At 42.1% G+C, this 16,081-nt stretch overlaps 3 protein-coding genes across 3 annotated transcripts; 1 reads left to right on the top strand and 2 right to left on the bottom strand.

The window, feature by feature from the left end:
• The first annotated feature begins 934 nt into the window (after window positions 1-934).
• birc2 (baculoviral IAP repeat containing 2) lies at window positions 935-7,802 on the top strand. The gene is made up of 12 exons (XM_079171525.1): window positions 935-1,191; window positions 1,287-1,567; window positions 1,709-2,011; window positions 2,121-2,415; window positions 2,955-3,054; window positions 3,183-3,261; window positions 3,362-3,410; window positions 3,541-3,783; window positions 3,931-4,029; window positions 4,267-4,422; window positions 4,990-5,031; window positions 5,336-7,802. The coding sequence occupies exons 1-12, from the start codon at window positions 1,098-1,100 to the stop codon at window positions 5,527-5,529; spliced, it is 1,935 nt and encodes a 644-aa protein (XP_079027651.1). The 5' UTR covers window positions 935-1,097; the 3' UTR covers window positions 5,530-7,802.
• A 123-nt stretch (window positions 7,803-7,925) lies between these two features.
• On the bottom strand, window positions 7,926-9,874 carry rpl23a (ribosomal protein L23a). The gene is made up of 5 exons (XM_079171526.1): window positions 9,804-9,874; window positions 8,981-9,161; window positions 8,565-8,741; window positions 8,235-8,304; window positions 7,926-7,990 (listed from the first exon to the last, which is right to left on the bottom strand). Exons 1-5 carry the CDS (start codon window positions 9,826-9,828, stop codon window positions 7,976-7,978), a joined length of 468 nt encoding a protein of 155 aa, XP_079027652.1. The 5' UTR covers window positions 9,829-9,874; the 3' UTR covers window positions 7,926-7,975.
• An 834-nt stretch (window positions 9,875-10,708) lies between these two features.
• Window positions 10,709-15,256, bottom strand: ddx52 (DEAD (Asp-Glu-Ala-Asp) box polypeptide 52). Its single transcript, XM_079171679.1, has 14 exons — window positions 15,132-15,256; window positions 14,497-14,880; window positions 14,201-14,386; window positions 13,969-14,112; window positions 13,653-13,764; window positions 13,489-13,561; window positions 13,052-13,255; window positions 12,873-12,963; window positions 12,663-12,785; window positions 12,421-12,571; window positions 11,980-12,055; window positions 11,582-11,653; window positions 11,139-11,447; window positions 10,709-10,836 (listed from the first exon to the last, which is right to left on the bottom strand). The coding sequence occupies exons 1-14, from the start codon at window positions 15,216-15,218 to the stop codon at window positions 10,779-10,781; spliced, it is 2,070 nt and encodes a 689-aa protein (XP_079027805.1). The 5' UTR covers window positions 15,219-15,256; the 3' UTR covers window positions 10,709-10,778.
• Between the last annotated feature and the right edge of the window lie 825 nt (window positions 15,257-16,081).

Below are 16,081 nucleotides of genomic sequence, written 5' to 3'. Positions count from 1 at the left end.
TTTCAAATGCTTCACCATTTACCTAACACAGGGAAGCAAACACAATTATATTTTGATTATAGTGCTGCTAATTGTAAGGATGAACCTCGTTTTATGTCTATATAAAATTTACAGACTATGGCTTCAAGTGATTAAAATACAATCCAACGTGTTTTGCTTTGTTTTTCTTTATTTCTACAGGTCCTGCAATTATTTAACTAAAGAGGAACATCCATAATCCTTACCAAAGAAGGATTACATTTTTCTTATTGTTTTTTTAATATTCGATTATGGCTACTTAGACGCCTACAAAAGGGATGTCCGAGACGGGGGGAGGGGTTTGAGAGCACATATCCCTTGGTCTGTGTGTGTGTGCTTGATTTATTTAGTTTATAATGTTTGTACAAATAATCACAAACCACATGTTGAAGTTTGAATGGCTGCATAATATATTAGACATGTCTGATCTGAATATTCAATCTAATACAGTGTATACTGATCCTGGGTGACGTGATCACAGTGTAATATTCTGATAATTGATTTGAGGATGCATTTTAATTACGCTTTTTAAAACAGCCCGTCCTTTTTTACTGCACAGGCTGTGTTTGGTTGAACGTACTCTACATCCACTGGGACTCTAACTGAAGAAGAAAGGTTTCAGCAGTTAAATGCTCAGAGGTGGTACTCTCTACTAGGTACAGGTAAAATAGATCCAGGTGTGAAGTACAGCCTCGGGCTACATGTAGGGGGTTGGATGTTTCAGGAGAATGAATGACAAACATATCCATGGACATGTCATGCAGTTTGTATCCAATACTGTGAGGATGATGGTCGCTGGACGGGTAGTTTTGTTTTGCACTTACCCAAGCTTCACTTTCTTTTTTACTATCTCTTCTCTGGTTCGGTAGTTTGAGTTTAGCACCTCCTCCTACCCCCCCCCCCCCCCCCCCCCCCCCCCCCCCCCCCCCCCCCCCCCCAGAGTCTATTTAACTATTTTCTGTTGCAGTATGAGTGAGTGTGTATGTGTGAGAAGCTGAGACCTTGGGTTTTCTCAAACCCCTCTCCCTTTGAAGGACATCTCGTTTGCCCTAACATTTCTAAAACTTAAATAAAAAAATATGGAAACTCTTGTTCAACTCAAAAGCAACCCGTTTTTGTTGGGTTTGTGTCGCAACGGGCCTCCTCCTGACCTGCAGTATGACAACTCCTCAGGTACTAGTTTCTTTTTATTCTTTCCCTTTTTATCATATATATATATATATCGTTTTTGTGTATGTGTGCTTAAGGAAATATGTTTTCTTCCACAGAGCTCTTCCGCATTTCCACTTTTGCTCGATTCCCCGATTCGGCAGTCACAGAGCGCAGTTTGGCGAGGGCGGGTTGGTTCTACACCGGCGTGGGCGACCGGGTGCAGTGTTTCCGGTGCAACGTGACGGCAGAGGGCTGGCAGGCCGGAGACTGTCCCGCAGAGAAGCACAGACAGCTCTCTTCTTCCTGCTCCTTCATCCAGAGCCTCCCGTCTACAGCCAATCTGCTCTCCTCCTCGCACTCCGCCTTCTCCCCTCTCCGCATTGCCCCAGCCATACCAGTAAGATCTCTGGAAGTTCCTTAAAATAAAGAGATATGCTTTATAGCCGGAAGTTGCCCCTATGTTGTGGAATAGTTTTGTTTTTTTTGACTACAGTAGTTGCCTTTTTGCCTTACATTTTTTGCGTCTTTCTTCTTCAAGCTTTCTGGTCCAGGCCCAGCAGCTCCTAACCCGACAGCAAGCCAAGGTGAAGAGCCCGTCGGCTACCTAAATATGGGCTTCTCTGCTCCACTGCCCTCCAGCCCACTCATCTCTCGCGGCGTAGAGGACATGTCCCACCAGAGACCAACATGCCACTATCCCAGCATGCGCAGAGAGCAGGACCGCCTGGACACGTTCCACCCCTGGACGCTCTCCATCATAACTCCAGCCGAGCTCGCCAAGGCCGGCTTTTACTACATGGTCCAGGGCGACCGAGTGGCCTGCTTCAGCTGTGGTGGACAGGTACAATCACAGGAGCATGAACCCAGCTGTGGAGATTTTGTTATATCTTCCTTTCAATCTTTAAAATGATAAAATAGTGTTGACAGAAGGTTTTTGTTTACATTTGCAGTTGAGTAACTGGGAGCCAGGTGACCGAGCCGTATCGGAGCACCAGAGGCATTATCCAAACTGCCGATTTGTGCGCGGCGACAGAACCGACAACGTGCCGCTGGCTGGAGCTGCTGCTGCGGTGTCGTCGTCTGGAGGAGTAGCTTCTCAACTGTCCTCGGGAGCCGCGGCCCTCAGTAACGTGTCGAACCCCGCCATGCAGCAGAGCGACGAGAGGCTGCTCACTTTTGTCAACTGGCCTTCTCGTATCCCCGTCAGGCCCGACCAGCTGGCTAAAGCTGGCTTCTACTATGTCGGTACGGACAATATCAAAGAGACGAGCTTATCAGACCGTACGCTGATGAGAAGCATGTAGCGGCTAGAAGGAGGGGGAATAGTGGACTCAAAATGAAAGCGAAAGTTTTATTCTACTAATCTTAAAGCTGTCATTTAAAATGTCTTACACGGAAATGACTGATAACGTGTAGATGTAAGGTTGGAATGAAATTATTTCTTCCCCCTTCATTGTCACAGTTTTAATACCAGTAAGAGTTGTTTCCCCCATGTTTTGGGGGGTTTCCACTGCAGACAGGTATCTATCAGAATTTGTATTGGTTATTTTTTACTTGAGCTGGAAAGTCCTGAATGAAATCATTTTAGGGACAACTGGTTATCAACATGTTAATACTAAATATAGCATTCAAATGTGATCAGTTTACAATATGTTTTAAACAAAAGAGGAAGAAAAAGATGAGAAACAAACCTGTATTCAGATTGGTTTCAACCAGTCATCTTTATAAGAACAACCAAGTTTTACTCTTTCTACGAAACTGAAAGCTCTTTGTTTGCCCACAAGGCCGTAACGACGACGTCAAGTGTTTCTGCTGCGATGGAGGCCTGCGGTGCTGGGAGTCGGGAGATGATCCATGGGTGGAACATGCTAAATGGTTCCCTAGGTAAAACACTGCCGGTTCATTATTTTTATGTTTAACTCTGTTTTGACATATATTCTGATTGTCTTTTTTTACATGTGTGTATTAGATGGTTTATACGTTTGTGTTCTTGTACCTCTGGTTAATCGCAGGTGTGAATATTTGCTCCAGGAGAAGGGACAAGAGTTTGTTCACCAGATTCAGGCTCGCTTCCCTCGGCTGTTTGAGCAGGTCAGCAGAGAGCAGCATAACGAGTCATTGGTTCAAACATTTGGCATGGAAAATAATAATAAATGCTTCTTTTTTTTTTCTTCTGTTTTCTCCCCAAAAGCTTTTAACAAATGGAGACAGCAGCTCCAGAGAGTTTGTGGATCCACCTGGTGAGAAATGTATTTTTGGAAAGTGGATCTCTGGACTCTGTACAGTCAGACATTTTTCCTAATAGGATAAAAACAAAAGTTGGGAAGTCATGTGACCCGGCCTGACGTGTTAACACCCTCCTCCTCTTAGTGGTTCACCTCGGGCCGGGAGAGGAGCGATCCGAGGACGCCGTCATGATGAACACCCCTGTGATTAAGTCTGCTTTAGAGATGGGCTTTGAGCGCAATCTTGTCAAGCAAACGGTCCAAAGCAAGATCCTGACCAGCGGAGAGAACTACAGAACAGTCCAAGAACTGGTCTTAGACCTGTTGAGTGCCGAGGACCAGAAAAGGGAGGAGGAGCGAGAGATGGTGGCAGAGGCGATGGCATCAGGTACAGCTGGCGGTGAAAGTATGGATGTCTCTGCGATGTGTTGTCCATGAAAATGAACTGCCAAGAATCCCAGTGTTGGTTGCGCCATCGGTTGCTCTCTGGCCAGTGAACTTATTAATTAATTTGTTTTCTCCTTTTTTGTTTCAGATGGTTTCACCTTTGTGAAGAGACACCAGGCGGCGTTAATCCAGCGTCTGAAGAGTGTGGAGCCAGTGCTGGAGCATTTAAGAGAGCAAAATGTTTTATGTAAGTTTCTGTATTGTAATCTGATATTCAAATAAGTGTTACCACATCTTTTAAATGTTTCGTAACCCCACTAGTAGAAAGCACAGTTAATTAGTGACTTTGGAGTGCGTGGTTTAGTTTTTCCACCGCTATGAGATTGAATTATTTCTGATCATAACTAAACATTTCAAGTGCATCAATGAAGTTCATAGTTAATAAAGCTGTTATTGTGAGTAACGGTCCCCTGTGAACCTGCAGCTACCGAGGAGTACGGCGGTCTGAAGGCCCAGACGTCGGCCCAGCAGCAGACCGCCAGGCTGATAGAGCTCGTCCTCACCAAGGGGAACGCTGCAGCAGAGGTCTTTCGCAACTGGATCCAGAAAAACGACGTCCACCTGCTCAGAGATCTCATGGGTACGTCTTTCCCACCGCACCACTTTTATGTTTGTACTCGTCACAGAAAGGAGCGCACAGTATGTGCTCAAACTGCACTCAAAAAACATTTGGTATACTTACTAAGAAGTTTAATTTAGCAAAGCTCAGGCTCTGTGTAACTATCAGCACTTCAAATAAGAAGAAGTCTGAAAACTTAAGAAGTGCAAAGTTCACATTTATTTGACAATATGAATTACTTGTTAGGCTACTTTGCAGATTCAGATTTTTAATACAAAATATAAAACGACTAATAAACTATAATGTATCATTAAGTAGTATATACCCCATCTTTACCCGCTGTAGCATTAAAGTGATGAACACATTGATGCATGAATAATTATAATCCAATGATGTAGACCTACCATGAATATATTATTTTAAATGGAGTAAGTATTTATACGCTGTTCTCCAGTAGATAATGTCACTTGGGTTGTCGACATCGCCGCAGACTGCGCACAGAGGCGGAGAATAATTTTGTGGGCAGCCACAGTCTAGCTGCATTAACCAAAGCTTGAGCTAACCACATATTGTCTTTCACATTTTCAGCACAGTCAAACGAAGCTGCGTCACCAAGTCAAGATCTTTCAGGTATTAAGACAGAACTTACTATCATGCCGTTTAATTGTTTTAACTGTGATTTTGTAACTTCTATTTTAGTCATTGATTTAATATCGACTCCATGATGCGAAATTCCTAAATGTAGATATTACATAAAACAATTTTTTTCTGTCAAGTGTGTAATACAGTTTTTTTCTGTGTAAACTGCAGTTATAGCCAGTAATACTGTGTGGAGCAATTTTGACTTTTACTGTAGAGATGGACAGTATACAAGACAAGAAGGAATGAACTAACATGTTGGATTTTAAGGACTAATGAATCTATTTCCTTGCAGACCTCCCCATGGAGGAGCAGCTGCGGCGCCTGCAGGAGGAGCGTACCTGCAAGGTGTGTATGGACAAAGAAGTCAACATTGTCTTCATCCCATGTGGACATCTGGTGGTGTGCAAAGAGTGCGCGCCATCGCTGCGAAAGTGCCCAATCTGCAGAGGCCTGGTTAAAGGCACGGTCCGAACCTTCCTCTCATAACCAGGATCCTGCAGGCCACAACGATGTGATTGAATGTACGCAATATGATCGAGGTTTATATACAGCTGACAGACATGACATGGTACCATAGTGACATAAAAATGACATTTATATTATTATTACTGCTATTATTATTCTATTATATCCATTGTTGTTAGTAGTAGTCATATTTCATTGTTATTGTCATTCTATTATATTCACTGATACTATTATTAGTTCTCTTTTCTGGTTCTCTGTTTCTCTCTTTCTTAGGGATATTCATAATTAACCATTTAACCCTTAACCGACAATGATCATTTTGACCAATCAAGACACACAGCTGACAAGCTAAACTAACTGATGCAATGGAGACTAAGTGGGGAAAGTGGCTGCATGTGTCCATGACAGTGCACGCAATGTGACCGCTAACTCTACTGGACGAGCGATCCGGGGATAGATGCTGCAGCTATCAATGAGGGATTTTACCTGTTTGTCAGGCTCTCTAACCACAGCACCGCTGCATGCAAAGTACTAATCTTGTAAACTAACGGTTATTGATTTGTCTGCCATCAGTCAGAAAATTTTTCAAAGTTAGCATCCCCTGTCTCTCTCTCACTTTCAACCCAACCGGGCGATGAAGATGGATAACTTGTTATGATTTATCTGATAGAGATGTAAGAATGCAGTTGATATGAATGTTCAGTACGAGTTTGATTTGATAATGGAACATTATTTAATCGTTACTTTATACAATTGTATTTTTACAACTGGGTAATGTATTAAAAACCAGTATCATCTTGTTAATGGGTATATTTTCATGTTTTCAGTAAATCTCACAATATGGAAAATGTCTGAAAAATCTCATCAATCAATGTTCAATGCAATGACCTGTTCTTTAATTCATTACATAAGACACATTTATTTTCTCAACACATGAATTATTTATCCTTTTAAATGGCACAAGAGTGTTATACAAACATGATTCCTTTGAAAGTCTGGTAGACCAGCCCTGACTGAATCAAAAACATATTCAAGTTACATCAGGATGATCTAAACTAAACTTTAGGAACTTTGACAACTTTAATATATTATATATAATTGTATGAAATACTTTCTGTAGGAAAATTCAACAATTGAATTAAAGTGGCTTTTGTTAATTGTGTACCCTATTGTATTGATAGTCTGTTTTCCTTTAAGTTAACATTTACTAGTCCATCTTCTCAATAACATCCTAAATTTTTCTTTAGTTTTCACACCAGAAACATTCAGTTAAGTGGTCTACACTTATTTAATTTGTGAACATAGGAACAATTAAACTATGAGCTCCATTTAAACCACTGTCTGGACCTCTAAATCACTGCTTAACAGTACTTGCACATACTCCATTGTGAGGAAGTCGATGAGTACAAGGATTAGTCTGTGGTTGAGTTGCAGCACCTGCTGTGGCTAAACTGTCCAATTCTCAAGTGGCAATATCTGCCCTGCTCAGTTTGTGTGAAAGCCTGTCGTCTGTGCTCTCTCCCCACAGGTCCTCTATCATTTTAATGGGGAGTCTCCCTCTGCTGGGTTGATGTAAATACTTTTTCTCGTCAAAAAGTCGTAGTATAGCATTTCGAAAAAAACCACAATACTACAGAATGTCATGAAGTCATTAAAAAGTCGTATAGCATGTCGAACAAGGTCGAAAAAATGTAATACAGAATGTCATGAATAGTCATTAAAAAGTCATGATAGTGCAGGGGTGTCAAACTAATTTGAACCCTGGACCACATCAACATTATGGTGGGCCGTAACTGAGACTGTATAAATGCAACTACTCCAACATTGTTAAATAACGTATACTATGACTTGACAAATGTTGACTTTTCCAACATGCTATACTCACTTATGACTTTTTTTGACATGCTATGCTTTGGAACAGATATATTGATGCTTTTTAGTCAAAGTTAACATGTACTCAGTCTTAGTATCATCTGGTGATACCCTAGCTTTAACACCAGAAATTGGCAAAATGCTCAAAGTAGGTCTACTGTACCCGCTAGTTACTTAAGCCTTTTTTTAATAGTATTAAGAAAAAAAAATTGTTTAAGTTACATCTGCAGCAATACTTTATAGAATAGCACTGAACCAGTACATTTAGTGTGGAAGACCAAAAACAGTAAGTGTTGTAAAAGTCCAATACATATAAAATGATCATGGCTCCAGTTAAAGGTTTGAATCTGAATGGAAGCACTGATAGGTGCACTTAGTAAACAATGTACGCATTGATAGGTAAAGATGGAGGTTTTCAGACTATATCAACCACAGCTGACAAATCTTACATGTCCTGAATAATGTTAGTTGTAAATAACTGAGTCGTAATGGTACAGTATTTATCCATGTGTGAAGACAAGACAAACACACAGACACTGAATCAGTTGTAGTTTATACAAATATTTATTCTTCCACAAGTCTCCTCAGCCACAGTTTAGATGATGCCAATCTGTAGAGGAAAGTGGACATGAATTACTCTCAGGTTCATCAACAGAGGGAATACATCTGTATCTGCAGTCTCTGGCATCAGTGGTTCCTTTGAATGCATCATTGACATTCAGACGTATAAAAATTTACATCACTTGCACAGGATTCACAGCTGGTGAAAGCAAAATACAACCATTATGTTGACTTTAACCAGCTTTCAAAGCTCACAACACCCCTTTTACCCTGTTGAATTATTGAGGACTCACCTTGTTTGCAACATCCAACGCATCGTAATCTGGTGCGAGACGAACGTATGCCTTCTTCTCACCATCAGGCCTGAACAATGAAAGGAAAGTGGTCAGTAAAATCTATATTTACAATGAACAAGCCGTTTGTGGACCTACGTAGTTGACCACATTTTAAACAAAAATTCAGATCTTAAATTATATTAAAAGGGTATATCAACTCGCTCTTGCGTCCAACAAATACTCTGTACAGTGAGCCAATATACCACTGATCTGGGTTTAATTATGAACAGAATATTACATCGGAGTACACAATAGTGTCGTCAGCTCAGTCCGGGTTAGGATTTCTACCTGATGAGTGTGTTGACTTTGGCGACGTCGATGTCGTACAGCTTCTTGACCGCGTGTTTAATCTGGTGTTTGTTTGCCTTGACATCCACGATGAATACAAGTGTGTTGTTGTCCTCAATCTTCTTCATGGCGGACTCTGTTGTCAACGGGAACTTAATGATGGCATAGTGATCCAACCTGCAGGGGTGAACAAAATAAACATACGTTAGGCCAATAAGCCTTCAAATCTACATGTATATTACATAACATACCCACATGCTCTTACATATTGTAAAATCATGTACGTTTTTGCTAGGTGCATCAGTTGTTTATAAAGGTCGAATCATAGTTATTCATACTTTGATCGCATGTACCATCATATGCACCACAGGTTCAACACCTTTGTTTTTCAGCAGCATGCTGTCACTGTAACTCACTTGTTCCTGCGAGGAGCACTCTTGCGGGGATACTTGGGCTGCCTACGCAGACGAAGGGTTTTAGGGCGACGGAAGGTGGGAGAAGTCCTGATCTTCTTCTTCCTCTGGCTGTGGACACCCTTGAGCACAGCCTTTTTGGCCTTCAGGGCCTTTGACTTGGCCTCAGTCTTGACAGGGACCGCTTAAAACGAGAAATACAATTTGTTAGACTTTTGTTCAGCCGTTGGTGCGCCTCCAATTTTGCAGTTTGCTCCTCTTACACATGGCTAGCACTAACGCCAAACACCCCCCAAGATGATACGTTATATAACCCCTATAATCTACATCGAACGAAACGGCCAAAGTTAAAGACTGTCTCTGGTTCTTCTATTTCATTAGCAACTTAAACGGCCGATGATACCAATCACGTGTAGCTTACGTTAGTAGCTCCACTAGGGCGCAGCTAATGCTAACATCACATAATTAGCTAAGACCCTAACGTATTACATAATAGCTAGGCTACTGAGACATGTTACACACATTTATTTAGCTAGCCGTGCACGTGACAGACTGAAGAAAGGAATCAGGAGAGAGTAATGGCTGTAAATAAACAGCGTTGGTGAGCACAGTCGAAGCTAACACTAGCTTAGCATCACGTTCTAGGATACATGCCGGCGAGACAGCCCGTGTCATCTACTTATTTAGACAGTTGCGAGCAATATCCTGAGATTACATACATCACCGTCAGTTTATCCAAGCATTTCGGGGACATCTATCGTATAATAGATGCGATATTCATGTAAATTGTACGAATAATTCATTCAAAATCATAAGATTGACAAACCTTCCTTCTTCACCTTCGGTGCCATGTTGAGAAAGGAAGTCTAAACGGGGTTTCCTGTAGTATAATGCATGGGCGAGATCTCAAATCAGATGTATCGCGATAGTTGAGAAGGCTGAACTGAATTCATCCGCCCCATGATTCACTCTAACTGTAGATAAGGCCATGTCAGAGTTTATCAGAAAGTATTGAAGATAGATTAACATAAAAAAATATATTTTCTTTGAACTAATAATTTTTAGAAAATGTATGTTTAGAAATATTTTTGGAAATAGTTTGTTATTTCAAGAGCTGTTTGAATATAACACCACATTTGGTTACGTTAAATCAGGAAGGCTTTGTTAGCTTATATTTGTTAGTATGGCACTGTAGTTCAGCATATGCACACTATGTATTGTTATGTTGAGCTTTAAACTACATGGGTATAATGAATAGCATTAAATGTAAAGTACCATTTTGAAATAAGAAAAAATCTAAAGAATAAATAGGTTTGTGCTTATATAATTACAGGCATTTTCTATACGACTGATTTACTGTGGGTATGAAAAACTATCAGTAAGCTGCAGAATCATCCAAGTCAATTCTTAACATATAAAGTAGAATTTATCCTTTCAATACAGTGAATATTAGGCCACACAGGTCTGTCTAGTGGGGTGTGGAGGGTAAAATTATGTAATTGTTGGGTTTTGTTTCCCCATATCCCTCACAATTGCCTCCAATTACTTTTACATGTTCATGTTGTTCAGTGTTCAACAGTCCAACCTGTTAGTTAAATGTAATCATTCATCACTCACTCACTCACTCATTAAAGCCTTCATATCGATTGAAGAATACTTGTTGTCTGTCACAAGTTGCAGGTGAGCCAATGAACAATAATGAAAACAAAACATATATAAACTGTTTATTTTATTCTCTGATAATACAAAGCACAAATGTGAAAATTAGCAGTAAATAAAAAAGTCCACGTCCTCCTTCGTATTAGTCTTGTACTACTCTCCTCTGGTCCTCCTGTGGCTTGTTTTTCTTCCCCTTTCTCCTGGTAGACGGAGGAGAAAAGAAATCGTGTCATATCAGTAAAGCACAGTGTCAGATAGAAAGTCAGCTGTTGTGGTATAAAACCAATCTAGTTAGACAATGAGGCTTTATGTATATTAGCAACATCTCGTTGGTTCTGGTTTCCAGACTTCTTATAGCATAATCATATGAAAACATGAGTTTTGGGAAATTACACACACACACACACACACACACACACACACACACACACACACACACACACACACACACACACACACACACACACACACACACACACACACACACACACACACACCTTACTTTTTTAACTTGGCTCCGGTGGAATTTGATGCCGTCTTCTGAGACGGCTTCTTGTGCGTTTCGCTTCCACCTTTTTTCTGCATTTTATTTCTTCTCTTCAGCTCCTGTCCGTTTGTCTTCTTTTCTCCTTTCTGCGGCTGCACTGCTGTTGGAGATCGCTTCTCCCCTTTCTGCTCTCCACTCGCTGCCGGCTTCTCTCCTTTCCGTCCTTTATTTGGCGCTTTGCCTTTGGTCTTCATTAGGAAGCGAGGAGTTGTGCAAATGGTGCTTCTTGTCGGGGGTTTCCTCTCAAGTCTCCGCTTCACTTTACTAAACACAGACAAATACAGATGGAAGCGACCATATTAACAAAACGATCACTTTACCAAGAAATAAAAGAGTGAGAACGTCTTTAAATGTACAGGTTATTGTGGAACTGCAGTATCGTCATCCATCTCCGTTACCTGTGTATTTTCTTGAAGCCAATCATGTAGTCGGGCACAGGACAGCCAGCTTGTTTTATGACATTAGCGATGCTGTTAGAAAGAGATGCAAAGAGAAACAAATTCAGAGAAACTTCACATTTTGGGAGCTTGCAGTATTAAGTGTCTGGACTCCCTCACTTCTCTCTTTGCATGCTTATGTCCTGCACCTGTACTCTCCTGGGGGCTGGACGTGCACACTGTTTTGCTTTCAGCCACTTGGCAAACATCGTCCTAATTACCACCAAACCTAACATCTGATGACCTGTCCTGCCTCACCTGAAATATCTTGTGTTATGACCAGATTCTAATTTCCAGAGTCAAAACACACAAACTGCACATGTTTATCTGCTCAGTTTGCACTTTTTATATCCACGTACCTGCGCAGCAGGGGCTTGTCATTTTCTGTGAAGAAGGTGATGGCTTTCCCCAGGTGTCCCGCTCTACCAGTCCGACCTGAGGAGCAGCACATTGAATGTTAATGAGGGAACCGATGAGCAGACAGGAAGAGAAAGAGGAGGAACACATGAAAGGAGACAATACAGGGTTAGAGCTGCAACTAACGCTTTTACGTATGTTATTGTTCGATTAGTCATTTAACTTGTAAAATGTCAAACATGACGATGTTACCAGACTGCGCCAAACTTAGTCAAAACCCAAAAGGTATTCAATTCACAATTATATCAAATGAACAATAATGATTTATCGTTATGAAGATAATCACTGATGTGTTTATTAGTCCACTAACTAATCAGTTAATGGCTTCAGCCCAATATACGTTGATCTTATTGTGAAATGATTGATTATACATAGACGCTAACCAATTCGGTGGATGTACTCCACGGAGCTGGTGGGGAAGTCGTAGTTCAGCACGAGATTGACTCCTTTGAAGTCGATTCCTCTGGCGAGCAGAGCCGTGCAGATCAACACCCAGATCTTACCAGACCTGAAACTGTTCACTACGTTGTCCCTCTGAGACACAGAAGCAACAGGAGGAGGAGGGTAAACACAGTTGCACTTCAGAGAGGACCCATAATACGGCATGTTACGTGTCCGTGCGTACCTGCTGCTGTGTGCGGTCTGCGTGGATCACGTCCACATTGATGCCTTCGTACACCAACTCGTGGAAAAGCTCCCGTGCTCGGTCTATAGACTGCACAAACACCAGCACGGGAGGCAGGAAACCCTGAAAAAAGCAAGGAGGACAATCTAAGTTTGTATAGAAATAGAGCTTGTATTAATAAAATTACTTTATCAAACTTATTTTTCATACTTTTTTGATGATTTCCCTCATGGCCACCAGTTTGCCGCTCTCCGTCCCGACAAACAGCAGCTTCTGTTCCACCGTCTCAACCGCCGCATTTCTGAGAAGACAATGAATTCACTTTTATTACGCGAGAAAGAGATTATATAAATCCATCAAACTAAGGACTTCTACGTGTAGATCTTCACCTGTGTCCAATGTTGACCGACACCAGGTTGTCGAGGTTCAGGCGGCACCACTGCTCTACATCGGGCGTGCAGGTGGCGCTGAAGAACGCCCGGCGCACCGTTGATCCAGAACAGGCCAGAAAAACTGCGGCGAGCTGCTCCCTGAAGCCGGTCTTACCGCCTTCAAACAGCTTATCGGACTCGTCGACAACCAGCCACTCCACACTGATCACCAACAAAAGACAACAATCAGGCTCACATTTTTACCCCCCATGATTCGTTAGTGTGGCATGTTTAAGCGACTTTATTTGACAGTATACAGCGGAGACAGAGACAAGAGGACAAGAGGACAGAGGGGGACATGGTATGAGACTAAAGCTCCCCAGCTGGAATGTGTCCACCCCAACAAACCGAGGGATAGTGAAGAGGATTGCAGAGAGCAGAATATTCCGCGTTACCTGCTGAGGTCGAGAGCTGGAGGATCCTGCTTGAGAAGGAAGACGAGTCTGTTTGGAGTGCTGACGAGGATATCTGCACCAGAATGTACGGGGTAGATAGTGACGTAAAGGCAAGTCATGTTTCAGATTTGAATTCTTCTGTGATAGCGTTTTCCATTTCTTACCGTATTTCTTGTTGGACTGTGGTCCATACTTCTTGGCTGCCAGAGAGGCTTTGTCTATGATGTGAACTCTAAATCCTGTTCCCTCTGACAGGCGGAGCAGCTCTCTGTAGGTCTAAACACAACAAAACGGACGTCAAAAATGCATTCAAATGTGTGCGATCGTTTAACAGAAAGTAAGTGAAACTCCCACTGATTAAAACCTGGAAGCTGGCGTCTTCACATCTCCGTCCTCGATATCGAAAAACATGCCTTACATATCACGAATTGGACAGCTTGATAATGGAAAGTAAAATGTTAGGTAATAGTTGTTGTGTACCTGGTTGGCCAGTTCTCTGGTCGGGGAGATGACCACGGCTCTGAAGCCCAGGTTGGCCGGCTGCTGCAGTTTGGCGAGCAGCGGGAGACAGAAAGCCAAAGTCTTCCCTGATCCCGTGGGAGCGCAGGCCAGGAGCTCCCGACCCTGAGCGAGAAACCAGACACGCAAATCCTCACATAACCACCTTCTGTACATTACTTATCAACCACTGACTGTGTGCGTTTGCACTCACATGCATCATGAGCGGTATCGCCTGCATCTGTACTGGCGTCGGGGAGTCCAGCCCGGCGTCTTTGAGGTTCTGAAGGACACGTGGGTTGAGACGATACTCGGACTGGAGGTCCTCAAACGTGCTCACGGGGTCAGGCACGTCGCAGCCGTGCACGTTGATGCGGTGTTGAGAGCGAATACGATTGACCTTAAATCAAAATATAGAAAGGGACATTACACAGGATAGAGGACTAAGTCAGAATCATATAAAGTCTGTTTATCCTTTTCTTGTGCCATGTGTTGTGCTTTTGTGAATACCTTTTCCTGATGAAGATGCTTCAGCCTCTTCAGCGAGGATTTCTCCTTCCCATCACTCGGCAGGTTCTGGATCTTTCTGTCTAATGAGGAGGTCCAGGTGATGCCGCTTCCCCCCGCAGCTTCCACCTGGTTGCTTTTCGTCCTTTTCTTTTCTGTGCTCACGTCTTTCTCTTCATCCCGTTGCTTCCTTTTGCCTCCTGCTCCAGAATCTCCACTTTCACTTCCAACTTCGTATTCCTCCTCCTCCTCCTCATCTGCAGTACCATCACCATCCGCATCCAGTCCTGCAGAACTGCTCTGGGATGTACTGGTTAGGCCTGTGCCAAAGTAATCGATCGCAGAAAAAGCATTTGAGGACGCTTCCACTACGTGAGATCTGGCGACCTGTAAAAATAAAACGAGTACAGTCACCATCAGTGTATAATACACTTGTGTGAGATATTGTCCCTTCAGTCATTTAATTGAATAGCTCATATAAAACACAGTCTACAAAACATCCGAAAAACGAGCAGAGCGTCACACTTTAACGCTAGTACGACTCGGGACTAGAGCAAATACATTAAAACCGTGACACGTGCCGTTATCGATCGCTATTTATAATCCAGTATACCATCAGACACACGTGCTCAGCTTACCTTAAACCGAGCAGCGTCTTGACCAAACCTCTTCAGGTCAAATTTAGCTCCAGCTCCGAGTTTCCGAAACAACTCGAAGGCGTCCATTCCTGCAGCAGCGTGGTCTGTCCGCGTCCAGGCATCACTAGTCAACATCCGGATCATCCACCAGCAGCACGTCACAATCTGCTCTGAACACCAGCGCCCCCTGCTGGCTGCGTTTCACACTCCCAGTGAGAACAATGTCACAGTAGTAATTTATGGAATTTGACCTCATTATACATCAGACAGAATCACACCACCAGCCAAAAGATTCAAGTGTATATGCAACTGAAAATATGAATTATTGTGGTGTATTATCATGTATGACATCTTCACATTTGTGTGAATAGTTTATCACCCGTCTCTTTCCCTTCATTGTCACCTTTAATCATGTTTTCAGTCACTGGTGGGCTGTTGTGTTTTTATCTTTGGGAATTCAGGGGTAAATATTAGTATTGTACTTTTTACACCCTAACATTCCTCTTCCATTGCTCCTGCTAACAAATTAAAGTTTCCATCTATACAATAATGCTAATAAACCGTGGTAAGAGTTTAAATATTATATTGTGTAGAAAACCTAGATGTGTTCACCTAAACTATCAATGCTGTAACCTTATGAAAGGAGCGTTTTCACTGTTGCTTCCTTTAATTCATTGAGTATTTTCCCATCAATTATTAATATTCCATGACTTATTAATAGGAGACCTCAGATCAGAGAACTGTATCATATTTTGTGAATTGTGTTATAGTGAGAGGAATTGTCATCTGTATGGGTACACGTTCTTACTTTCACTGCACTGAAGTCCAGTTTATTAGTCCAGTCATCACTGCTGTGTTCACATTAGACAATGTAGTGTACTTCTGTATGATTATTCATGATTGTTTGCCCAATATCATACAATAGAATATTATTGGAATAGATATAAAAC

The sequence above is a fragment of the Pholis gunnellus genome (assembly GCF_910591455.1).
Source record: "Pholis gunnellus genome assembly, chromosome: 13".
In the NCBI taxonomy this organism is placed as follows: Eukaryota; Metazoa; Chordata; class Actinopteri; order Perciformes; family Pholidae; genus Pholis; species Pholis gunnellus.
The sequence above is the reverse complement of the archived record's forward strand: the minus strand, read 5'-3'. Positions and strand labels throughout refer to the sequence as shown.